Source organism: Lissotriton helveticus, chromosome 10 (genome assembly GCF_964261635.1).
Source record: "Lissotriton helveticus chromosome 10, aLisHel1.1, whole genome shotgun sequence".
Classification (NCBI taxonomy): Eukaryota; Metazoa; Chordata; class Amphibia; order Caudata; family Salamandridae; genus Lissotriton; species Lissotriton helveticus.
Window position 1 is genome coordinate 1,167,455,764 of NC_136071.1, and position 26,970 is coordinate 1,167,482,733.

Below are 26,970 nucleotides of genomic sequence, written 5' to 3' on the forward strand. Positions count from 1 at the left end.
AAGGGAAACTTGCAGTATTGTAAAGTGCCAAGGGATCACACAGCTTCAGGATCTGTTTTTATTGCTAGCAGAGCCTTGTCGACATGTTTCCTGAATAGGGACTCGCCATCATAGGCCATATAAAGTACGTTTGTCTGAACCTCCGGTCTAAATGTTGTAGCCTTCAGCCACTCCTGTAGTCTTAGGACAGCCGCCCCTGCTAACTGTCGAAACCCTGTTGAGGCGATGTCTAGAGCACAATCAATTTCTTTCTGATGTGTGCTCGCCTTCGTGTATGATCTTCTGTGCATCTGCTTATCTTCAGGAATGAGGTCAAGAAGGCTGCTAACATATGACCACATCTGTCGATCATACTTAGCTGAGATAGCTAGTGAATTTGCTGCTCAGACAGATTGCTGACTTCAGGGAGAGCCACATCCATATATTATAGAGGTACCTACTACCCTCTTTATCCGGAGGTGCTATAATGCGAGTGGACAGATTTTTAGAACGCCTCTGAGCAGTCTGTGAGAGGACAGAATCTGGCTTGGCATGGCTAATAAGGAAGGGCGAAGAATCGTCTGTGGCCTTCTATTTTTTTTTAATCAAGACGTGGTGGAACCTGTACAACCGTTGTCAGATTTTTTTGTATCTTCCTCCCAAATTTAATCAATGACAGGAATTGTTCTTACGGACTTCTTAGCCTGCTCCTTGACTGAAGAGGGGAGGTGGAACCTTGCCGTTGCTCTGTCCATCAAATTATGGAAACCCCAAATGTCTTCCAGGGATAATCTGCCGGGTGAGGTGGGGGGAGGAGATGGAGTAAGGTTCAAATAATCCTTCCATTCTTCAGGTGGTTGTTGGGGCTCCTGAATGTCTCCCTCCTCATGTTCCTCTTCAAAGGATGTATGGTCTTGTTTTAGGGGTGATACATTATGTGTTGGCGATACCATGGATGTGATAAGTGGTGGTATATTTACTTGCATAGCCGGAAGAACCAGCTGAATAAGTGGCTGCTTCTGTAGGGTGTCCCGGAAGCATCTTTAATAGTCGTGCAGCATAGCCTGGAAATCTTGTAAATGGAGGTGGGCATGAGTGCCTCATCTCTCCTGTGTTGCTGATAGTTATACTCCGCAGCGGCTAGCTAAGGTAAGCGTGGTGGGGCAAGGCATGGCGCGGGAGCCAACGGACGAGGTATAATTAAATAAATACCACCTATTCCGTCCGTACGGTTTTGATGTCGACTGCTCTGAAGAAGGAGACCTCTTTCTGTCTTTTTTTTTTTTTTTTGGTCCTCATTTGCCTTGCCCTCAATTTGGGAAATACCAACCACCTTGCGTGTCCTCCTCTGAGAGTCAGGTAAGAAGATGACCTTTACCCGACTCCAGCTCCAGAACACGAGTATAAAAGAATGGTGGCAGAAAAATCCCAGGAGAAAGAGAGACTTTGGGAGCCTTACGCTAACTCCATCAAGGTATATTTCAACCTGTAGGACTTCCATAGTGACGTGACCAGACCCAGTCCAAGGAGTGTTAAGGGCATAATCATAGGACCCGGGGAAAAAAAAAAAAAAAAAAAAAAAACCCCAGAACACTATCTCCACTGGGTCAACAGGTCCCAAAAAGAAATACTACTTTTATTGCATGGTCTACTCAAATCCATTTTCGATGTTTCATATAGGGATGTAAGCCAGCCAGAGTGTAATGGAGCAGTTTTGTCTACCCAGTGAATACAGATTTGTCTTCTGGCCAGTAAGATGGCATAGAACAGGAAAGATCTCGCCTTGCCGATAATACTGTCTTCCCACCCGAAGATAATAAGTGGCAGATTGATTGACAGTGATATATTTAAAATGGAATTTAGAGTAGATCTCACTTCCTCCCAGAACTGGGCAATTTTAGGGCATTCCATGAACATATGAATATCTGATGCTTCCAATAAATTACATTTGTTGCATTTCTTGTCTGGGAGAAACTTGGAGAGTCTCGACGGAGTAATATATGCCCGATGAACTGTGAACAGGTGGTTACGTCTTAACCATGATGGTTTTACAATTTTATAAAGGAGGGTGAAAGATTTTGACCATATCTCCTCGCACTGAAAGCCAGTCGTCTCCCCCCAAAGTTTATCTGGGAGGACAAACTCCCCATCAATTTCTTCCATTAGCTGCCAATACCATAGGGCAACTTCTTTACCACCCCTAGATCGTTCCACTAACATCTGCTCTAAGGTACTGGCCTTACCTAATTGTAACCCTTTACCACACTCGGCCCTAACCCAACTATCAAGTTGGATAAACTTAAATCTGGAGAACCCAGGGCCTATATGCTCACGTAGCTCATCCCAGGCTATTATTGATCCTTCCACCAATAGCTCTCCCCATCTTGTAACCCCGGCCTCCTCCAGCGAAGAGGACAGGCTATCCTTTAAACACAAGGGTTGACCCGGGGAATCCCATATTGGGGCAAAGTTGGAATAGTAGGACAACCCCAATTTTTTCCTAATGAAAAACCAATCTTTGGCCCATGACTGTAAAATTTTAAGTTTAATTTTTAAAAAAAACTTCTGGCTCCCAAATTTGAAGAGAAACCCGTCAACTGGTAGATTAGCCCCTGTTAGCATAGCTCTATATATCGATCCACTAGGAAGATTAGATGGTATTTTTAAAAGCATCCTAGAGTGTGACAACTGGAAGGCCCATGCATAATATGACAGGTCGGGCAGAGCAAGACCTCCTTTTTCCCTTCTCCTCCTCAGCTTCTTCCATGCGAGTCTGGTGGATTTATAGTTCCAAATGAAGGAATTGATTTCTCGTTGGCACTTGTCTATCGATTTAATGTCAAATGCTAAGGGTATGGTATTGAAAATAAACGTAAATTTGGGGAGGATAGACATTTTAACCAAATTCACCCTACCCAGTATGGAAAGGGGCAGGTGAGTCCAAGATTTTAATTGAGCTTTACATTCCTTTGATATTCGGTCCAAGTTAGTGGGTCCAATATTGCCCAGATCTTGCGTAATGCGTATCCCGAGATAACGCATGGAAGTGGCAATATTTACTTCCAATCGTAGGTCTGGTATGTTCCATGCCATGATCTCAGTTTTACTCGAGTTAATATTATACCCCGAGATACACCCAAACTCCTCAGCCCGCGTGATGACAGCAGGGAATGCCAAAGCTGGGTCCGAGGTAAGGACCAAAATATCGTCTGCATACAGTGCTACCCGCCTTTCCCACTCCTTAAATTTAAAAGATGGAATATTTACCTCCTCCCGTAAAACCTGAGCAAATGGCTCAATATATAAATTGAAGAGGAGGGGGGAAAGCGGGCAGCCCTGCCTTGTGCCTCTTGTGATATTAAAGGCATCTGTCAGGACCCCGTTGATTAGCAACCTAGCTGTAGGAGACCCATACAGCAGGGCGATGGTCCTACAGAAATACTCCCCAAAATTGAACTTCTTTAGTACATCATTCAAATAAGACCAATTAACCCTATCAAAGGCCTTAGCAGCGTCTAGTGTAAGGGTGGCCAGTGGTAGGGAAAAAGCCGAGGCAATATCTATTGCACCTATCAAGTCGTGCGTTAGGTCAGATAATTGGCGTCCCTTAATAAAGCCTTTTTGGTCTTGATGGATGATGGTGCCAATTACACTGCCCAATCGCTCCGACATGATCGTAGTGAAGATTTTATAGTCACTATTCAACAGTGATATCGGTCTGTACGACCCGCATTCCGATGGTACCTTCCCTAGTTTAGGGATAAGGACAATCGTGGCCTCCCCCCATGATTTTGGCGGTGGATCACCTTCACTTAAGATGCCATTAAAGAGATCCGTCAGAGCTGGGATGATGGAATCTCCCAGAGCTCGATACATCTCTCCAGGGAGACCGTCGGGGCCCGACGATTTTCCTTTTTTTATTTTCCCTATGGCCACCCGTACTTCGGCCTCGGTTATTTTCATCTCTAAGCTGTTCCGCTGTGCTGTTGAAAGAGTTGGGAGCGTAATTCCCTCTAGCCAAGTGTCTCTCGCCACCTGGTCATTGGGAAGGTCCTCCGTATAGATTGCCTGGAAAAATTCAAAAAAGGCATTGCCGATCTCTGAGTTCGACGATCTTACTACCGCCTCCCCTTCTACCTTGATTTCTTTAATGTAATTTAGTGCTTGATCAGACTTTGTCTTCCATGCAAGGACCCTACCTGCAGCCTCACCAAATTCAAACTGGGAGATTTTACTGGCCTCCCACCTTTTACTTACCCTCTCTTGCAATATTATTTCCAATTGTAATTTTAATTCGGCGAGTCTTGTCTGCTCTTCTAAGGATCCTAAGGATAGGCCAAGGTTTAACTCTATTTGTTTCATTTCTTGTTCCAAGCTGGATGTCAAAAGTCTGTATTGTTTCCGCCTATAGGAGGCTCTGTTAGTGATGCGGCCTCTTAAAAATGCCTTAAATGCCTCCCAAACCACAGCTAGGCCAGCAGAGTTAAGGTTTAACTCAAAGTATGAGATGGTCTCTGCCACCAAAAAGTTAACTTCTTCTTCCTCCAGTAGGATTGTCCGGTCAAACGACCAGGATGAATGATTTAACGTATTACCAGTTTTTAGGGTAAATATAAGAGCTGAATGATCTGACATATGAGAAGGAAGATAGTTTATCTCTGTTAGAGTGTCTTTCAAGCTGTGGCTGAAAAGAGCATAGTCGATTCTGGATTTATGTTTAAATCGACTGTTCCGGAAGGAGACCCCCAATTTATCCCCAGCTCTTTCCCTCCATAAATCTGCCAACCCTAGTTGTTTCATGATCTCAGTGAGGGTTTGCCTGGATTTAACAGCACCACAGGCTCTAGATTTTACCGATTTGTCTAGACGGGGGTTAAGCACGATGTTAAAATCACCCATCCAGATCACCGGGTCATGAGATGTTACCAGATTGTTTCTGATGATATCCAAATAAGATGGATCATCAGAGTTAGGGCCGTAATATCCCACCAGGGTATAAATTTGACCCTCCAACAGAATTCTAACTATCAGCCATCTCCCTGACTGGTCCTCTTTGTGATCTAAAATTCGGGCTTTGGCAGACTTTTTAAAGATAAATAATACCCCCCTGATATTCGCATTGTGGTCTGTACTGCAAAATGTATCTATCCATCTCTGTTTTTTCAGTATTGCTGTGGCCTCTGCTTTCAATAGATGTGACTCCTGGATGACGATGATCTGCGCGGGAGAATCTCTCAAGTATTGTAGGATACGATCCCGCCTACTTCTCACGCGCAGACCATTGACATTCCAGGTCATGCATTGAATAAACGTCATAGAATCACATCTAGCCACCCCGCTGCTCTTAACCTCCTCTTACAGGATCCTAGCCTTAGCATTTTAAAATTCTGACCTCGAGTAGATGTTAAAAAAAAATATACTAGGAAATGAAAAAGAAAGGCAGACAAATGAGGAATTTTTTCTAATTTCCCCCCCACAGCCCTCCCCCCTCCCCCCTAGAGAACCCACCCCTGAATACTCTGGCCTGATGTCTAGCCAGATTAACGCCCTCCAACAGCCCTCTGCCCCAAACCCCACCCTGCTGCTTTTCTCCGCAGGCGATCTACACCTACACCTGCAACTCTTGCTAAGGTGAATACATTAAGGGGAAAAATTGGTTAAGGTGCAAAGGGGGGACTCTTAAAAGTATAGTGCTTTCTGCTATTTTCCCTTTTGTCCCCCTTTTCTTTTCTTGTTGTTTTTTTTCCCTTTTTTGCAAGTTCCTTACTCCTTACTACACCCCAAAAGTGAAAAAATGCTTGCCCAATCATAGTCTACTTCTATTTACCATTATTTTCTTATTTATTTGTTTATTTCGTCTTACAGCCTGCTATTCCCTTTGTTTCCTTGGATCCTTAGACCCTTCAGTTTGATATTGCCCGATTGTCAACCCACCCAAAAAAAAAAAAAAAAAAAAAAAAAAAAAATAATAATATTAATAAAATATCTAAAGTAAACCAAATTAGGGGTTTGACAGGGAATTTAGGTGGTTGTAAATACAGACCACGAGATGAGTAGGTCAACTACCGCCTTGAGCCTGAAGATGATCTCTAATACTCTCCAATAGTTCATCAGCATCCAGTGGAGAGCGAATATTGTGCATTTTGTTATTATACATAATGCGTAGAAAGGCCGGGAACCTCATCTGGACAGTGGCACCCAGTGACCTAAATTCATCCATGCGCTGCCCCAACTCCCACTGTCGATCAAGAGTGGTTTTTGATAGATCTGACCGTACTTCAAAAGAGAAGTCCGGACCTTGTAGAGTTCTGGCTTTCAGCGCGAGGTTCAAAATCTTTTCCTTGAGGGAGTATGTCAGGAAGTTTATCAAAACCTTTCTAGGTTTATTTCTTGCAGGATTAAGGCGGAACGGATCCCTATGTATTCGTTGGATATCTTTATCCAAATCTTCAACTGTTTCTTCAAAATTAAGATAATCTTTTAATAACTTGGTAATATAGCTCTTAAGGTCTGTACCTTCCTTCCCTTCCGGAATCTTCAAAAGCCGAATGTTATTCCGTCGAGAATAATTTTCCAGCACTTCAATCCGCTCCCGCATACTCTCCCCATCCTTTTGCAGTGTTTGAATTTTTGACCTGGCGGTCTCAAGGTTGGATGTTAGTAGGCCCACCGAGCCTTCTAATATCTCCGTCCTTTCATACAGACCATCCACCTTCTTGTCAAGTACTTCACAGGATGCTCTAATATCGTTTTGATTAGCTTTGGAAACTGCGAAGTCGCTCCTGAATTCCTCCCTCATTGCAGTAATTGATAGAACCAAGGCCTCAAGTGTTCGACCTACCTCCAGATCCCCACATCTGCCTCCATCCACTGTCTCTTTCTCTGTTGATTGTGCCCCTTGGTCTCCTTGCTCAGCCTGCCCGTCGTGTGAGGTAATTGTCTCTATCATATTGACGGGCTCAGAGGTATCTTGTGTGCAAGATTCGTTGGGTGGTACAGAATGTGAAGCAATCGGTGAAGGAGCACAAAAGGGAGGTGTGGGGGTAGATATCATTACGGAGGATAATACAGGCACTGCAGGTTCCACTGGCTCAGAAAAAGGGCCCAAAATAGGCCCGGGCACAGAAACAGAGGCAGAGAAAGGAACCGTAGCCAGGACCGAGACCGGGGCTGAGATCAGAACAGGGATGGAGACAGGTAAGACTGCCTGCGAAGTTACCTCTACAGAGGTTGCCATACCTGACGAGATGTCTAATACCTGGGGTATAACTTTAAAGAAAGAGCGTAGGGATGGTGTTACCCCACTAGAGCTCTTCAAATGTTTATTGCCAGCACCTTTATGTTTTTGGTTTTTATTTTTACCTTTAATATTGTCGTTTATATCGGCACTCCTCGCTTCACTTCTCTCTAAATCTAAATTCTGCTCCAGGCCTCCAGCAACCCCTCTGTCTACGTTCTGAGCCCGCCCTGTGGTGCACCCTGGAAATTGTAGTTTTTTTGCCAACTTATGATCTTTATTCTGCTTTCTAGTTGTGCTTCTTGTACACCTTAAGGACACAACTTTACCAAAACCTTTACTTTTACCATTGTCAGCCGAACCTTTTTTGCCCCGGACCTGCCCAACCACCTTACTTCTGTTTAGCAGGGAGTTATCTGAGCCAGCTGATCCAGGCGAATCTACCTCCCGGCTCTGCGAAGCCTGCGACACCGCGACCGCAGCTCCAGAATCCAAGCAGACAGGCGCAGATACGGGTGACACCGGACAAGTGACCGACCCTCCTCTTCTCCCACCGCCAGGAATCACTCTTTCTGTCTTTTTACCTGTCAGAAGGAGTAGCTGGTTGGGATGAAGCCGACCATACGGACACCAGCTACAGTTTCTCTTTTCTGAGGGGATCCTTCTTTAAGGGCTTTCTACTACCTTCAGCAGCCCAGGGTCAGAAGATCTTGACCTTTTTGGGGGAGGCATGAGAAGAGTCACTGTCCTCACCAGAAGCACTGGATGCCTGAGTTTGGATTTTTTCAGCCATATAAGAAGAAGTCCTTCTCGGTCTCGTAGTGTTTTTGAAGAAAAAGTGCAACATAACCTGCCCTCCTTCACCTGATGTTGAGGGTAAAGACAATACAGGCAGTATTTATGTGGCATCCACATGAAGTTTCTTTTTCCCCCACAGGATTTGCAGGATCTGAAGAGTCCTATTTTTGAAGAGTCCGACATTGTAAAGATCTACCAAACAGAAAAAATCTGAAGAAAACTGAGCAGAGCTCAGGGAGACTCCCTTCACACGATGTGCAGAAAATCTGAGGGTTTCAACCTCTGTCTTGAGTGTTCTAGCGTGTGCTGTCACCTGTTTGATTATGTTTCAAGTTTGGTTCTCTTTTTAAAAAAGGACTTAGATAGGCTATAATGGTGTCTTCTATAACCATTATGACCTATGGTACAAGGCTTACTGCTTTCTATGGTACAGTGGGACTCCCTTTTCAAATGTATGAATGATACCCCAATACTGGATAACAAGGCCAAAGCAAAGTCGCACAGCAAATAATTCTAAAGGTGAGGTGAGCGGTATCCATCAAAATGAAGAAAACCAAGTCAGAATCTAGCGGGACAAAAACAGAAACGGTAAATTTTGTGGGACCTTTCCAGGCTCTTTTATAGGAAAAGCACAAACAAAGGGTCAGCATAGGTAATGTAGGCAGGGCAAAGTCCAGCATGCAAGCTTTTTTCAGCCTTGGACCATTTCAAAACAGCTAAGGCACAGTTTACTGAAGTTAAACGCATTCTAGAGCAAATAATTTTATGATCGCAAGAAAAATCATCCAATTGAGGGCCGATCAGTGTTTTGGGAGCTCAAGGAGTATGATACAAGAGGGGTGAACCTTAGAAGAGTGCATGATGTAGGAGAAGTGAACTTAAGGATACTTATTAGTGGGTACTAACGTGTTGCATCTCACAACCAAAAAGACATACATTATTTTAAAAAACAAAAAATGTGCTTACCTATTGCCATAAATATTTCATTTACATTCATCGATGTTTTAGCGGAAGTCTCCATAAACAGTAAACTATTGTCATCTGCATAGGACTGTGCTTCCTGCAAAAAAAAAAAAAAAGTGTGTAAACATTCATTATATATTCTTCCACATCTTAGCATAAATAATATGTACGCATTGTACAGGCTTGCTAAGGCAATCACATTCTTTTAAGTATCAGATCAGACTTTTTGATTTGTGTGTGGTATCTATTCTGGGGATTTGTCTTCAAAGAGCCTTCAAAGAAGCCAGTTACCAGGGTGCTTATACCCCCTCATCTAAAGGGGAAGTCCTAAAGTGATTCTATGTGGGAGACCGAGTCAGCCTCTCACCATCATGTCAGAGTGCTACACCTCCAAAAAGGAACGCTGATAGGGGAAGAGTGTGTGTGTGTTCTTAAATTTCAGTATCTCCTTATCCAGAAGACAGAAGGAATCCAACCACATCTCTGACTTACCATGATAGTAGTCTGGCTCCTTTCAACTTAGCTAGAACCCTTATTCTGCACTGCAGAAACCGAGAGAGATCTCACCAGGAATGCATATTCACTAGCAAAACGGAAGTGTAAAATGACCTGGGAGCATGTGGGTTCTCGTCATAAGACAGAGTGAGCACCCATATGGCTTTAGTTGGTCTGCAGTTCAATCAAGGGGCACTGAACTGCTATTGGTAAGTTAACTCACAGACCTCAGCGTTTGCTGCAGTGTACCTTCTGATCTGCGGATTTTCAGGACTATATAACAGCAAGGCTGACTGAGCTTTCATCCTCCTGACATAGGTAAAATGAGTACCAATTTCGAATAGGTAATGATATTCTATACAATTAAAAAAGTAATGTAAAACACAGAGACTGGTGCTGCAAAGGGCATCCTATAGAAAGCTGCATTTTCATGTGACAATTCCCTGTCCTGCTGGGTATCATTAGCATGTTCCAGAAGGAACGATGACCTCCCTTAAACACTGCAATCAGACATTTTAGAATTTTTAAGATTAATATCGACCATGTTTTCGTCTGCGATTCGAAACACTGAAGGCAACTGTAGCGTATTCTTAAAATGAATTTACTCACTTGTGGGTAGTGTTGCTTTTCTAGAAACTATCTACAGTTTTATGCCCAAATGTTTTCTAAAAAAATAATAATAATCACCACAATCATGTAACACTTTACACACAGTGATGGATCAGGTTTTAACATACCTGAAAATCAACAGCTCTCTTGTTGGCGAGATCTGCCTTGTTTCCCGACAAAGCTATTACAATGTTCGGGCTTGCTTGTCGCTGAAGTTCCTTCACCCAGTTTTTCCCTCTTGCAAAAGACTCCTGTTGATTGTACGAATGACATGAACACTCAGCAAAAAGATAATTCCTCTGTTTAGCATACAGTTAGCTACATGGAGCGATATCTATTTTACTCTCAGTCATTACAAAAGGTTTCAAATGTACGATACCATCATAACAAACAAAAACCTTGTGCAAAAATAGCTACAAATCAGAAAAAAAAATCTAATTTAACCTTTCCCGCACACCAAGGTTTGATATAAAGTTTTCAAAATAACAGGTCTGTCACAAATGAGACTTATTTTGGATTAAATACCCATTTTACTGCAACCCTTTTATTGGCCATTGCTCAACAACAGTGGGTGAAAAAGATCTATTCCTAGAGGCCAGTGTACACGGCATCCCTCCAGGAGACGCTGCTCGGCAACAATTGTGGTGACACCCAAACCTGAGAAGCCTGCTGACAAATAGGAGTCCTAGAGGCCCATTTCGTGATTAAATATTGAGATAAAATATTGGCAAAAGTATTGGCTACAAGACTCAAAAAGGCTATATCCAGACTCATATAACCTTATCAGTCGAACTTTATACCCAACAGAAGTATGTTCATCAACTTGCGGCAGCAATTTGGGTGTCCGGACAATATCCGAGACGTGGGGGAACCAACTACAGTGCTATCACTGGATTGCCTGGAATCGAAATGTATGTTTATGGGGCTAGAAAGCATAGGTTTGGACCCAATTCCAGGATATGGCTAAGGCTCCTCTATAAGGAACCCTCCTAGCAAAGGTTAAAGTGAATGGGGTGCTGTTGGATCCTTGTATTCTAAACAGAGGGACAAGAAGAGTTGCCAGATGTCCCCAATGATATTCACCTTGGCACTGGCGCCTCTGGAGTTGGGTAAGGAAAGATGCCCTTATGAAGGGTCTGAGGTGGGACAAGAATTGGATGAGCGATTCTAATTATATGCGAACGAAGTGCTACTAACATGGCAACACCGATTGATACAACGCAACAAATTATGCATCACCTCACGATCAGAGACTATTTGGGGTTCTGCATCAATTGAGTGGGATGAGGCAGGATTTGGACAAGGAAAAATCGATCCTGTACCCAACGTTGGGCTGGCCCTGGACAAATTCACAAATGTATATTACCAGTGTCCATGTTTGAATTCTATGGCACGAACCAGCACCCTTTAACATTATAAGATTTGTAACAGTACACTACATTTTCTAGACGTTTTTCCATATAAAAATCCCTGAAGACTCTCTATCCCCCTCTTTCTTAACTACTCCGGCAGCTTAAAAATAAGTGCCTTTGAAATTCTGTTATATTTTATCTTTAATGTGCCTGGTCTTGCGGGGAACATAGCAACCCGCCGGGGTTTTCATACCACTGTGTGTTTGTTTGCCTTCATGTAAATTAATTTGTTTCCCTCCACATCGCGGCCGCTGGAACGTTCTCGCTCCTACGCAGTCACTTCAGACTGCCAAACCTGAGAAGCCTGCTGACTTCTCAGGCTTCTCATGTTCGTGGGGCACCCGGTGCTAAATCATTCGTAGACCATGCGCTGGCTGTCTGCACCCAGTGCATGGTGCAGACAGCCGGCAGCTGGGGGACCCGCGCACAACTCTCTCAACGTGTCCAGCACCTCCCAACCTCCCAGCAACTAGCACGCGTCAATTTGACTCATCAGAGTGAAGTGCGTACAGCGGCAATCTATAATCTATTACGGAGGCAGTTTCCAAAACTTTACTGTTGTTGGCTGCTAGTTACAGAGTCACCGCCTGAACAAAAAAACACTTGCGGTGCGGGTAATACTAGCCTTGTTAGAGGAATTAAGTGGGACACATCCAAGACAGCACTAAAACCCAGTACAGCCTAGGGTGTTGGGTCCCACAGCCTTTAGGCTGCCTATAGTTACCATTCCCCTAGGGAAATTTAATTAAAACTGCCACAGGGCTTGCCCTAACTACTATTTGCCAAGTTATGGATGCCTCTATCTTTACGGCTATTTCGCGGGTGGTAGTGCCTTTGGAGAGGAAAATCATGCAATTGCCAGCATAATGCCAAAGGGAAGACTCTTCTGACCACGAGGCCCCATCCCTCCAGGGCAGCCGATTACATCCAACCCAGATGGGAAACGCATGCATGCAGACGACCCAGGAGTCAATCTAGACACATTTGCACGCCTTAAAAAGGTGTTTATGGACTCGCAACTCCTCCATCCCGATTCTGAGGTTCCTAGTACCTCAGGGGACCCCATCTTTCCCCTTCCACCCAATTACCTTGGAGATGGAGACTACACTCCCAATACCTCAAACTGGGATGGGGACCCTAGCAGGCCAATTTCCTTGGAGATGGAGACTACACTCCCAATACCTCAAACTGGGATGGGGACCCTAGCAGGCCATGGCATCCGGAGGCCAAGCCCTTCCTGTCCAGTGACCCCAAGGCGGACACTGCTTCCTAGCCACCTGACACTGACCTGCTAGACCCACACGATCTTTTACATCCACATTTTTCGGAATGGTGCCTAGTACCCGAGGTGGCCTCCTAGATAGCAGGAAGATTACGAAAACCCCTAGACAAGGAGTTAAGCAGCTGCCTACTGGCTGAATGCCCTTGGCCATTTTTGGAGGGCAAAGTGGGCCTCATGCCGGAGATAAATATCAAGATAACCGTTTTATTTGCAAAATTTGTCAGTGACCCCAAGAAGGGTATGGATCGGTCCTGTCACTCCTGCCAGGACAAACTTCTGGACGTGGTATGACCTCTGGCCAAAATAATGGGCATGGTGGAAGATGGTGGCATCTGGCTCCCAGCATTGCCCAGCTGGGTCCAAAATGCCATAATTTTAACCAAGAACGCCAATTATGCAATCTCCACAGATCAGCGAAGATCGCTCCTGATTAAAATCAATCCGAAGCTGGGGGAGCGGTTTACTTTGGAGGCGGGCCCTGTGGGTCAAGGCAATCTCATAGGCAATCCATTTATGTGGGAGCTTGGCAAGTTTGTCAACAATTCTTTAGATAAAACCCAAATATCAAGCAAGCGCATATTTACCACCAGTGCTTTTGGCAGAGCAGGTCATGGTAGGGGGCCCTTGACCAGCTGTGCTTTTCATCAAGCCTCTGCGCAGACTCCCGTCGCAGCCAATGGCAAGATTCCTCAACATTTGGAAACTTCTACCCAACAAGGTCCTACCCCGTTGCCAAGATCCCAGTGGTGTTTCCTGCGTCAACTGCACCTACAATGCCCATGGTGACACTACTTCGAAGGGTTAAAGCTTGGGAGCCAGTTGCTGCATTTTTTGCAGAATTGAAAGGCTCTTTCCTCATATGAGTGGGTCCTCCAAACCGTATTTCGGATAGAATTCTATAGTGTTCCCTCTCAACCACACAAACCTAGTCAGAATCGCTGAAACTGTAAATTACGCTACTCTTGGAGAAGGGCAATTGTTCTGACCGTCTTACATACCAATGGTTTTCTCAGTAACCTCAGTAAAGAGGGACGGAGGTCACTTATCAATCTAAAAGAATTCAACGAGTGCCTTGTTTACTGCCACTTCAAGATGGGGGGCATCCATCTTCTCAGAGATCTTTTACAATTGGCCGACTGGATGGTCTTCCTGGACCTGAAGGATGCCTACATGGCGTTATCTATCTTTCAAACTCACAAACGCCTTTTACAATTCCAATGCAAGTCATAAATATTCATGTTGCCTCCCTTCTGGTCTGTCTTCCGCTTCATGGTGCTCCACTAAGGTTTTGAAACCAGTGGTCGCACACTTGTGAGCTCGGGAAGTGCAGTTAATCGCCTATCTGGACAATATCCTGATCGTGAACCAATGCCCGGTATGCTTGACCGCACACTTGCAGATGACCATCAACCTACTGGAATCTCGGTTTCGCGGTCAACAAGGGGAACTCCTCACTCTCCCCATCCCAAAATCTACAGTGCCTGGGGTTTGTGATAGACTTGATCAAAGCTACCCTCAATCTCCCATCTCGCAAACTGACCAAGATAAAACACAAGCTCAGAAAAACGCTGTTCAGACAGCAGATATCACTACGTCAATTAGCATGAATAGTGGGACTTCTCTCATCCTCCACATAGGCCTTTTTCCCAGGCCCCCTCCATTATCTGGCACTACAACACCTGACGATTTCCCATCTTCAACAGGGTTTTACTTATTCTCAACTCTTAAACAAGGAGCATCAGAGGTATACGTAACCAGGCGCTCTCCACTCAGAAAATTACACAACAAAAAGGCCTGGTTGCAATTGACACGCAATAAACTTATGCATTCTTAATCCACTGGGTATCAAATATACCCCCTGGGTGCGGCTATGCTTATATTATTTATTCATACCTCAAATGTGTGTACAATTATTTAGAAAAAAGATTCACCCACAAACGCATTCCAATAATCCCAAGAATTGAGGATGATACTGGTACAATGGTCATAAAAAAGTGAAAAAAATGTGAGGTGGGTCAAAAAGTGCATCACGTAGGCAACGTCCACAGAGCTGATGGTAGGTACTCACCAGTTTGCTCACTTTGTCATCATTGGCACTTTCATGTCAAAAAACAAATGTGACCCAACTCAAAAATATTTGCAAATGTAACTCATAAATGAGAAAGGTGTAACAAATAATGGTGTAAACTATCTACCACCTCAACCCCATATCGTGTAACAAAGAGTCAACTGCACTCCCCATTAAAATAGGTTGTGAACACCTATCATATGTATTTAATATTTGCCTAGTGTTCACACCCAACAAAAAAAAACGGCATGTTTAGACCATTTTAAGTTGAACGGTCGACATGTTTGATTGCCTACCAGCAACTCACTAGGGCCTTCTCACACAAAATTAAGTGGCAGGAAAACACCTACACAGCCGGGACCGGGTGTTTGCATTTCGCTACAGCGAACACCCGGTCTCGGCAGTGTAGGCTTTTTCCTGCCTTCAATGGAAACGCGTGCGGCGATTCACTTGCGGGAGCGATCGGCGCCACATGGTAGCAATTATCGCACCCGCAAGTGAATCGCGCAGGCCCCCTGCTGCAGCGCGCGCGCCCTTGTTAAGCTTACTATAAAGCCGTGCATTAATGTGAAGAATAGGCAGTAATGGCTTTATCAATACTTGTGTAAACTTGATTTCTCTGGCCAGTGGTAGGTGTGGGTCTGAGTACCTGCTGTTCTATGTTTCCACCTCATTGATTCACCACAGAGTTCTTTGTTTGATGTGATTGTTAGCACTGTTGTACTTACGTTCTTCGTTTTTGCCTCACGTGCTGTGTTTTATATCATTAACCAGATATTTTTGTTGTTGCTTCACCAAGAACCTGTTTTATTCCTTTATTGCTTTTGTGTACTGTTCTATTAGCTACACATTATTAGAAGGACAGAACGTTTTTGTGGCACATTCAATCAGTTTTGTCATAATGATTCAGTGTGCATAAATCACATTAACTCGATGCAAGCGCTGCAATCATTACTGGGCTGAAACAGAAGGACACATTTTTGAAAATGTATGTACTTTGAAACTTCACCCAAACCTGACTGAAGTTTGAAACATTATCAGTAGAGGTGATTGAAGCTGCAATGTTTTTCCAAACATTTTCAGTTTGCCACTTGCATGTCAAGAAGATGTCTTTTGAAACAAGTTATGTCACCAGTATTCTTATTTAGAAAATGGTTCTACCAGAAATCTACTTTGCAGAAAATTTAGTGATCTATCCCTTCGCAATGTCATTGTGCAGAGAAAAATTCTCCAAACATTTCCCTTTACACATAGAAAAGCTTCACAAAGGCATGCAGAGAAATATGCTGCACGCATTTTTCATGCTTGACTGTGTTCAATTATAGTGGAATTATCCCAACCGCCCAGGGAGAGGACTCGCCATCGCACACAAGACCCCCCTCTGACTCTCCACATCCAGCTAGAGTGACCCCCACTCCAACACTCCACTTCCAGATCCAGACCAGCCCCAGGACCACGCTATGCAGCACCCTCATCTACAGACCACCGGGACCTCGCACCCAGTCCGCAACTACCACCGCCAAGCTCGCCGCACCCCACGCCATCACCTCCACGGACTACATCCTACTCGGGGACCTGAACTTCCACCTCGACAACTGCGAAGATCCAGACTCCACCACTCTCCTCGACAACCTTGGACTGAAGCAGCTGGTCAACACGCCCACGCACAAAGCTGGACAAACCCTCAACCCAATCTTCGCGGGTGGGACAACAATCCGCTTCAGCCACACCACACAGCCCCCATGGAAAGACCACCACTGCGTCCACTTCACCTTCAACATCAACACCACCATGAAACCCAAGCACCCCTGCCCCCCCTCCCTCCCCGGCCCCCCTCTGTCACAAAGGAACTGGAGCAAAGTCTCAGAGGAACACCTCAACACCACCCTCCTCCAAGCCCCCCGCGCCTAGACCAACACCAACTACGCAGTGAGGGAGTTTCACCGCTGTATCTCCTGCTGCGCCGACTAACTCGCACCCCTCCGCCGCCTCGCCAAACAACGCCCTCTGAAGGCTGCCTGGTTCACCACAGAACTACAAGAAGCCAGACGCTCCTGCAGACGCCTAGAGAAAACCTGGCAAAACCAGAAAACCACGGAAGCACGGAACAACCACAGGAGCGCCCTGAAGAAATACCACCAGCGCATAAGAGACACCAAACGGACCTTCATAAGAGACAAAGTCCAGACCAATGCAACCAATGCCAAGGAACTGTTCAACGTCATATAGCAGTTCTTAAAAAAAACCAGCGAAGCCACAGATGTCACTCCATCCCAAGAACTCTGCGACAAGCTCATTTCCTACTTACATCTGAAGATCAAGGTCCTCTATGACAACTTCCACGAACAGACGCCCGGACACACCCCCCACCCACTCACCGCCGATAAGCCATCCATCATGACCTGGAATCTCGCCACCATAGAACCCATCACCGTGACCATGAACAAAACCCACTCAGGAGTCCCAACGGACCCCTGCCCACCGCACATATTCTACAGGGCCGCTACGGTCATCGCACCCGAACTAGGACGGACCATTAACGCCTCCTTCATGTCCGGCATCTTCCCAGATGACTGGAAGCAGGCAGGGACTAAACCCCTCCTCAAGAAGCCAACGGCCGACCCAACGGACCTGAAAAACTACCGGCCCATCGCTCTCCTCCCCTTCACGGCCAAAGTCACCGAAAGACTCGTAAACACCCAACTGACCGTCTTCATCGAAGAGAACTCCATCCTGGACGCCTCCCAATCTGGATTCCGCAGCAACCACAGCACTGATACTGCCCTCCTCGTCGCCACTGACGACATCCACATGCTACTCGACCAGGGACACACTGTGCCCCTCATCCTTCTGGACCTGTCCGCAGCCTTCAACACTGTTTCACATCGCATAGTCGCATCCAGACTTCACGATGCGGGGATACAAGGAACCGTCCTCGACTGGATCCAATCCTTTCTCTCTGGCCGAACCCAGAGATCAGACTCCCTCCCTTCATCTCCGAACCCACCGATATCAACTGCGAAGTACCATAAGGATCATCGCTCAGCCCCACGCTCTTCAACATCTACATAGCCCCCTCGCCGCCATCGTCAGACAGCATGGTCTCAGCATTGTATCCTACGCCGATGACACCCAGCTCATCCTCTCACTCACGAAGAAGCCAGAAGACACCAGACTCTGTTTCCAGCAGAGTATTAGCCATTCCAGTCCAAAGACAGACAAACAATTTTCAAGGAATTCTCGATTATATTTCAACCCGATTTGTTGTGGCACCTGGAATTTTAGACAACCGTGCTGGGTCAAAAGTTGGAGATCACAGGTCGCAAATGAATCCACCTGTAAAATGACTGCAGCAACTGACAGATGGTCACTTCCAATAAAATTACCAACATGAAAGGTCCTACACATGGAAAAATATTCCATACTTATAATGATATAATCAACTGGCTGGAGATTTTTCCCTTTGACAAATGGTTGATGTGCTGTTTGATTACAAGAGAATAGGTCAATAAAGTTTTATTTAGTGTCCCCTGTGTACCATGCCCACCTAACACTGCCTAAGGCATGGGTAAGTCACCTCTCTAGCAGGCCTTCCAGCCCTAAAGGCAGGGTGCACCATGTCGAGGTGAGGGCATAGCTGCACGAGCACAATGCCCCTACAGTGCCTGTGCCATTCACAGACACTGTAAGTGCAGTGAAGCCATTTTGAGTAAATGAGCTGGGAGTTTGTAAGCACGAAGTACCCAGCTCCATGAGGGCTTTTCTAAAGTCTGGGAAGTTTGGTATCAAACTTCTCAGCACATCAATCCCACATGGATGCCAGCATGTCATTTAATGAAAAATGCACACAGACTCTAGTGTAGTTCTTGACTGGCTCCCGGCCATCTGCCACCACCAGACAGGTTCCTGGACCCATGGGTAGAGAGCCCTCTGCTCTCTGGGCCCCGGAAAAAAGCACATCCAGGGCAGTGGTGTCATGCCTCCTCCTCCAGGATGGGCAGGGTGCTCTAGGAGGGAACCTCAAAGGCCTGCCGCCTTTGTTAGTTACCCCCAGCCTTATGCTGCTATCAGCAACTGGCTCCAACCGGTTCTGACCCTCAATTTGGGCACCAGAACTCACGGGAAAACCTAGCCAGGAAGGGAGGTGTGCTCACCTTTGCCAACCGCACCCCTCAGGTGGGGGAGGCGAGGTGAAGTACACATCTCCGTCGCCGCCATCTTGGAGATGGGGGGACCCCTCCAATCAGAAAGCGGCTTGTGCCCCCCTCCCACTGGCGGGTGGCATTCTAAGGTGTGTACACACCGTAGGGAAGGTACCTATTGGTCCCAACCTGCAGACCCCTGTAATGCCCCCTAAATCTAGTATTTAGGGGCACCCTTGAACTTTACCTCTACAAATTAGACGTGACAGGAAGGAGGACCGATGAGCTGTGCTTCAGAAGAAGAGGAGGATGACAACTGCTTTGGCCCCAGCCCTATGGGCCTGTCTCCTGCTCTGAACCCTTGGTAGCTGAAACCAGCATGTCCTGCAGACAGCAACCTCCAAGGATGCCAGAGACCTGCCCTGTCTTCACTAAGAACTACTACCACCCGCAGACACTGGATTTATCCAACACCAACCCAAGTCAGGACTACAGATCTAACCGGATCCGCGAGTCCTCACCACTGTGCACCCAACACCCACGGCCCACGTTCTAGTGACCCAACACCCCAGCGAGGGGACTCGAAGTGGGTTTTGAAAATACCACCAGGATGATTAGGATCTTTCTGCAACAATAAGGGAACCAGAAGCAGAGCAATGGAGAGAAACAGGACAGGTGGACCTGGGCACAAAGCAGATAAGTTTACATGTTCATGCCACAGAGTATTAAGGAGGTAGAATTTGAACAGTCAACGCTGAGATACAACAGTAACAGGATGTCCCCGTAGGTTTATCAACACATATCTTATGGATTAACAACAGCTGCTTTTTCAGACAAAACTAGAACATAAGCACATACAGAAGCCCAGGTTTTTAGTGAAAGAAAGGGAGTGGCTTACTTGTTCCATGAAAAACAATTCATCCACATATCCATGACTCTCACCAGAACAAGCAGCCTGCTACACAAACTCACCCAGCTTACCTCATTGGTAAGGCCATGAACAACTATCGCCACCTGGGCTCCTTTGTACCTTGGGGTATGGCTGTAGTAGCGATCCTGGCTGGCTGTGCCTCAAATCAATTCATTCCATGTCCATGGATCCAACAGAACAAGCAGCCTGGTAAACAAGCACACTCACCTCATTGGTAATGTCATACACAACTATCGCCGCCTGGGCTCCTCTGTAGTACATAGGTGCGAGGCTGTGGTAGCGCTCCTGGCCAGCTGTGTCCCAAATCTCAAACTTTACTGTGGTGTCGTCGAGACAAACCGTCTGGGTAAGAAAGGCCGCTGAAAATAACAAGGAAGCATTACATTTAAACTCGGTACTAGTGCTAGATAAAATCATTACACATTCAAAGGTCAGAATAAACAATGGATACCATCTTTTTAAGCTTTGGCGTGGAATTTGTTTGTGTCTATAAGAGAGCCAGAAGGCGAGGATAGGACCCCAACCCACCAAATCATAACAGCACAATACAAATTTGCCACATTCCAGGTGCCAATGGCATACTCCAAGCCTCCACCCCCCAATAGTTATCGTGTTTCTACACTTCAGAGTCTCTAGGATAAACAAATATTTTTTAAAGGACAAGTCAAAATGTTGGTAGTAATTTAGAAAAATGTTGGACAGACGAATTACCTAATATGCATGACAAGAGGTAGAGACTACCACAGATATAGCATAACATCCTCCAAATAACTTTCAGCTGAGGTTGGAATTCAAAATAGTACCGCTAGACGTGAAAGAAGAGCAACAGTGCCACTTCCAGCTGGGATAGTGGTAGCAAAAATAGGACATTCGTAAAGTAAGACCGCCTTAGACACCAGCTATGAATCCAGTGTAGTGCCCTCAAGTACGCAGCTCCCAACGTATGGCATATGAAGCCCATCCGTCCTAGAAGAGCACACAGGAGCGGAGGTGCTGATTGATACATGCTCAGTGTGACTATGTGACTTCTATAGAATGGCAGCTACCTTAAGCCACTGAAACAGTTGGAACAAAGGATTTTCTGCTACGCAGCTTCTGGCAATGTCTCACTTCATAATTGCTGAAGCACACCTTGCAAAGCGTGACTAAGTAGCTGTGGCACTTAGCAGCGAGGCTTACTCAGAGGAACAAGTGTTAAGCATTTAAACAGCACCAAAACAACTGAAGAAAACATGTACTCAAGAAATCCAACACCAATTTATAAAAAGTAAACCGTATTTTTAAAAGAATTTAGACACTAGAGCGAAAAAGATCTACCCTAGGGTTCCGGACATATACATTTTACAAGCAATAATAAATCAAAGCAATTTCACTCAATCGTGAACAAGCCTTAGCAAAGTCAATGAATTAGATATTTAGAAACGTTTCCAAAGAAAACTTTGGCAAGTGTCAATGCAGTTGGTTAGGAGGAATTGGGGCGACCGACTTGGGCAGGGGGACCAGCAAGTTACTCAAGAACAGTTACCTTCACAGAAGCAGTCCTTCAGTAGTTCCATATATAAGAATAACAGGAGGGGACCCATAGACCACGTTGGTATGGGTGTATACTGTAAATTAGAACAATTCCCAACAGGTGTCAATTAGAAGACAGTTTCAAAGGTGTATGCAATATGCATTACAAAAAATGAACAGAAAGGAGTCTCTGCGGTTTTTTGAAAAAGGGTATTATTCACCACTTTAAGAGCAAGGCGGGTCTATTGTATAGTAATACAGTTAGGCAGCACTGTACAGATCAAATCGTGTGACAACCCGGTAGCACTTGGTGAAAAGTGATATATACATAAATATATACAGTGGGTGATAGTGATAGTGCAAGTGCTGGGGTGAAACAGCGTGGTTGGCGCGTTGTGACAATTAGTGAAATTTATACAGTAATGGCTCCAAGGATCAAGTTGTAATCACTTAAAACAAGAATAGGTCAAATTTCCAGGAGTACAAAACATAATGGGCGCCATAGAATTTAAGCTGTGTGGTCGACGGCGTTTCGATCCCCATCAGTCGGGATCGTCATCAGGACTGGGTTGTCGATGGAACAGTGCTGTGGGGGTAGAGAAGGGCAGGTAAGAAGGGGGGCAGGGAAGCGAGTGCGGGCTGGGATGGTAAAAGGTCGCGCGTATATTAATTGGGAACGGGAGGCGCGCAGATAAGTGGTAATAGCCAGGTCAGGAGACACTTGGCTAAAGATATCCAGTGGGTTCAACTGAGTCCGCAGTAGTGCGGACTTAGGGTAAACAGTGGGTTCAACTGAGGCCGCAGTAGTCCGGACTTAGGGTAAGGACTACTGTAGAAGGGTGCGCTCGGGTAGGCGGCGCGCGCGAGAACTTCATATTAATCATCAATTGGGGAGGTATCTGGCAAGGCACTAAAGCAGTCACAGGGAGGGTAAGATAAGTCAAAGACCCAGTGGCAGGAGTGCTAACTAGGCTGGGACACTTACGTGGCCACCCACGGCAGAGTCGCACTGGTGGTGATACGGGTGTACCGTAGTGGGTCCAAGGCTACAGAGAAGGGAAATGTAATTAAATTTAGTAGAATTAAGCGTTGGAAGGGGGTGTAAGACGCTAAGAGTAACATCAACTCGTAAAACAGCCTGTGATTACCTGAACGGCAATTCGGAGGGCTTGGTTCAGCGAGAGCTCGCGGCGTCTGTGGAGAAGGAAACCAGAGCGGGGGTAAGGTGATGGCCGGGTGCAATCAAGTTTAATTTAATTTAGTTGAATTGAGCGTTGGAAGGGGGTATCAAACGCTAAGGGTACCATCATCCAGTGAAACTGCCTGTGATTACCTGAACGGCAATTCGGAAGGCTTGGTTCAGCCGGAGCCGGCAGCGTCTGTGGAGGAGGAAGACAGAGCGGGGGTAAGGTGATGGCCGGGTGCAAACAGCTGGCAGAGCAAGGTGTGTCCGCACAGGGAGTGCCTGTCTACCACGTACCTGAATAAATCTGGACGGAGGGGCGATGAATACTATCGCAGAAGGCTGGTGCTCGCAATGAATGCAGGAGCTCAATGCGACTCGATGACAGCGTCTAGGATAATGGCAACTGAAGGGGGAGGGGCGGGGGAATCGGTCCCGCGCGTGCACACGGGACGGAGGCGGGGCGGGGGGTGTGCCTGTCGGTTGCAACGACAAAAAACAGGAAGAGAAAAGAAATGGTAGGGACCAAGGCGTGTGTGTTAGTCAGCAGCGCCGAGGCAAGAACCATGGAAGCGGTTCAAAACTGGTCATGGCAGAATGCGAGGAAGCCGGGTCAGTGAGACGTATATTCATGTTACGCCATCCATAGTTTTTAAGGAAATGAACACAATAATGACAATTTCCCTGCCACACATTAAACATTTTAAACAGCTACATTCACGGACAAAGTTGCATTTACAATTTCAATTAGAATTATAATGATCAGCCCGAAGAGTGGTGCAGTATCCAGCAAAGAAGTATGAACACTCTTACCAGTGCGTAGCCTGCACAAATACATGAAAGATCTGCCTATACAATCATGGGTTACAATAGTAGGCAGAAGGGTAGTGTGGTTTAAAACCGGAGGGTTAATTACATAAAGATCTAGGAGTGGTTCAGTGTGAAATCATGGTGGAATGATGGCCTAGTATCACATTTTAGAGATAGTGGAGCGAGATAGGCTCCATTGGGCAGGCAGTGAGGAACTATTATTTTAGGACTACTGAGCAATATGGTCTGCAGTCTGGGGTTATGTGTTCCAGGAGTTCTAAATGGTTTAAGGATACATTTTAGACAGTGATCGTGTTATTCCACTCATCAAAAGTGTTAAGACCATGATTGACAGAGTCCACTCGTGAAATCCATTTACATTCCGCTCTATTGAGAAGGGTAGTCATGTTACCCCCTCTGATGGGTAGTGTGGGTTTTTCGATGACCGTCCATCTCAGGTCTGTGTCAGCATGTGATTTCTCCAAAAAGTGCGTGACAAGGGGAGCTGTAAGAACCTTGCAGTTGATCCTACTTTTATGCTGGATTATCCTTTGTTTGACCATTTGCGTGGTTTGGCCAATGTAAAGGAGGTCACAGGGACAGCGGATGGCATAAATGACATTTTGGGTTTTGCAGTTAGAGTGGTGTGTGAGTTGGTGGGTTTGTCCATTGTACAAGAATTCCTTTGTATTTAACTCGCAAACACTGCAGGATTGGCATTTGAAGTGTCCAATCACTGGATCCAAACCCCAGGCGGCAGTGATGGTGTGTCTTTCCATGGAGGTGGAAGGCCACGTAATGGCTCGTACCAGATGGTTGGCGATGTTGTTGCCCCTTTGGTATGAAAATAGAGGTGGCTCCTGGAATTGTTCTTCAGATCGTAGAATGGGCCAATTTTTCTTAATTATTTTGGAAACTTTGTTGCTGTCAGGGCTGTATACTGAGACAAAGGGGATTCTGGTCATAGTCTTTTTGTTGATGTTTGGTACCAGCAGATCCTCGCGATGATTATACCAGGCCCTTTTCTTGGCTTTTGTGACCAGGCGTCTGGGATAGCCTCTGTTGGTTAGTTTGGTGACCAGTATATCTGCCTCCCTGAAATAGTCTTTTCGCCATTTGCAATTCCGGCGAATCCTTAGGAACTGGCCGTAGGGTAGGCCGTCTCGTAGGCCTCTGGGGTGGTAGCTCGAGTAATGTAATAGAGTGTTACGTTCTGTGGATTTTCGAAAGAGCAGAGTGCCCAGGGCGCCGTCTTCAGCATGAATTGTGACATCAAGGAATGGTAGATCATTATTTTTCCATTCACTGGTGAATTTTAAATGTTCCTGTGCAGTGTTCAACCAGTCAACAAAGAGTAAAAGGGTGTCTGATGTTCCGTTCCAAATTAATAGAATATCATCAATGTACCGGCGCCATAGATGGATTTGGGGCCGGTACAGATTGATGGAGTTTAGGATGAAAGATTTCTCCATGTCATGAACAAATAGAATAGCAAAGTTGGGGGCGAAGCAAGCGCCCATAGATACTCCTTTAACCTGTAGATAGTAGCTGTTTTTGTACATGAAGTAATTGTTCTGCAGGGCAACACGTAGGAGGTCCATGATGAAATCAGTCGGGATCTGAGTGGGTTGTGGTCTGGAAAGTAAAAGGTTTTTGATTACCTCGAGTCCTTCACGGTGGGGGATGTTAGTATAAAGAGACTCGATGTCCATACTAACCAATAACTGGGACTCTTGATCAAAGGGTTGGTCTTCTATGGTGTTAATGAGGTCCATCGTGTCACGTATGTATGTATCTGTGACAGGTATGAATTCTTTGATAATCTAATCCCGATATTTACCAAGAGGTTCCAGTATCGACCCGCATCCAGATACGATGGGGCGTCCAGGGGGATTCCTGGCATCCTTATGTATTTTGGGAAGGACGTACAGGACTGGTGTTCTTGGGTGTGGGTTGTTAAGGTATTCAAATTCCTTCTTTGTTATGATATTGCGATCCTTGGCTGTGGTAGTGATAGAAAGGATCTTTTGTTTGATATCTGTCAAGGGATCTTTTGTTAGGGTTCGATAATGTTCGGTGTTAGTAAGTGGACGTTCCATTTCCTGGTCATATTGAGTGTTATTTAGAACAACAATGCCACCACCACTTTTGATGAGTGGAATAACACGATCACTGTCTAAAATGTATCCTTAAACCATTTAGAACTCCTGGAACACATAACCCCAGACTGCAGACCATATTGCTCAGTAGTCCTAAAATATTAGTTCCTCACTGCCTGCCCAATGGAGCCTATCTCGCTCCACTAACTCTAAAATGTGATACTAGGCCATCATTCCACCATGCTTTCACACTGAACCACTCCTAGATCTTTATGTAATTAACCCTACGGTTTTAAACCACACTACCCTTCTGCCTACTATTGTAACCCATGATTGTATAGGCAGATCTTTCATGTATTTGTGCAGGCTACGCACTGGTAAGAGTGTTCATACTTCTTTGCTGGATACTGCACCACTCTTCGGGCTGATCATTATAATTCTAATTGAAATTGTAAATGCAACTTTGTCCGTGAATGTAGCTGTTTAAAATATTTAATGTGTGGCAGGGAAATTGTCATTATTGTGTTCATTTCCTTAAAAACTATGGATGGCGTAACATGAATATACGTCTCACTGACCCGGCTTCCTCGCATTCTGCCATGACCAGTTTTGAACCGCTTCCATGGTTCTTGCCTCGGCGCTGCTGACTAACACACGCCTTGGTCCCTACCATTTCTTTTCTCTTCCTGTTTTTTGTCGTTGCCACCGCAACCGACAGGCACACCCCCCGCCCGCCTCCGTCCCGTGTGCGCGCGCGGGACCGATTTCCCCGCCCTCCCCCTTCAGTTGCCATTATCCTAGACGCTGTCATCGAGTCGCATTGAGCTCCTGCATTCATTGCGAGCACCAGCCTTCTGCGATAGTATTCATCGCCCCTCCGTCCAGATTTATTCAGGTACGTGGTAGACAGGCACTCCCTGTGCGGACACACCTTGCTCTGCCAGCTGTTTGCACCCGGCCATCACCTTACCCCCGCTCTGTCTTCCTCCTCCACAGACGCTGCCGGCTCCGGCTGAACCAAGCCTTCCGAATTGCCGTTCAGGTAATCACAGGCAGTTTCTCGGGATGATGGTACCCTTAGCGTTTGATACCCCCTTCCAACGCTCAATTCAACTAAATTAAATTAAACTTGATTGCACCCGGCCATCACCTTACCCCCGCTCTGGTTTCCTTCTCCACAGACGCCGCGAGCTCTCGCTGAACCAAGCCCTCCGAATTGCCGTTCAGGTAATCACAGGCTGTTTTACGAGTTGATGTTACTCTTAGCGTCTTACACCCCCTTCCAACGCTTAATTCTACTAAATTTAATTACATTTCCCTTCTCTGTAGCCTTGGACCCACTACGGTACACCCGTATCACCACCAGTGCGACTCTGCCGTGGGTGGCCACGTAAGTGTCCCAGCCTAGTTAGCACTCCTGCCACTGGGTCTTTGACTTATCTTACCCTCC

At 45.8% G+C, this 26,970-nt stretch overlaps 1 protein-coding gene across 1 annotated transcript in view; it reads right to left on the bottom strand.

The window, feature by feature from the left end:
* RAB5A (RAB5A, member RAS oncogene family) overlaps positions 1–26,970 on the bottom strand; it is a 148,681-nt gene that overhangs the window by 31,132 nt on the left and 90,579 nt on the right. Inside the window, exons 3-5 of the mRNA XM_078663998.1 lie at positions 20,124–20,275; positions 10,210–10,332; positions 8,981–9,074 (exon numbers count right to left, since the gene is read on the bottom strand). Of these exons, the coding sequence (XP_078520124.1) occupies positions 8,981–9,074; positions 10,210–10,332; positions 20,124–20,275 (369 nt within the window). The remainder of the gene's footprint in view (positions 1–8,980; positions 9,075–10,209; positions 10,333–20,123; positions 20,276–26,970) is intronic.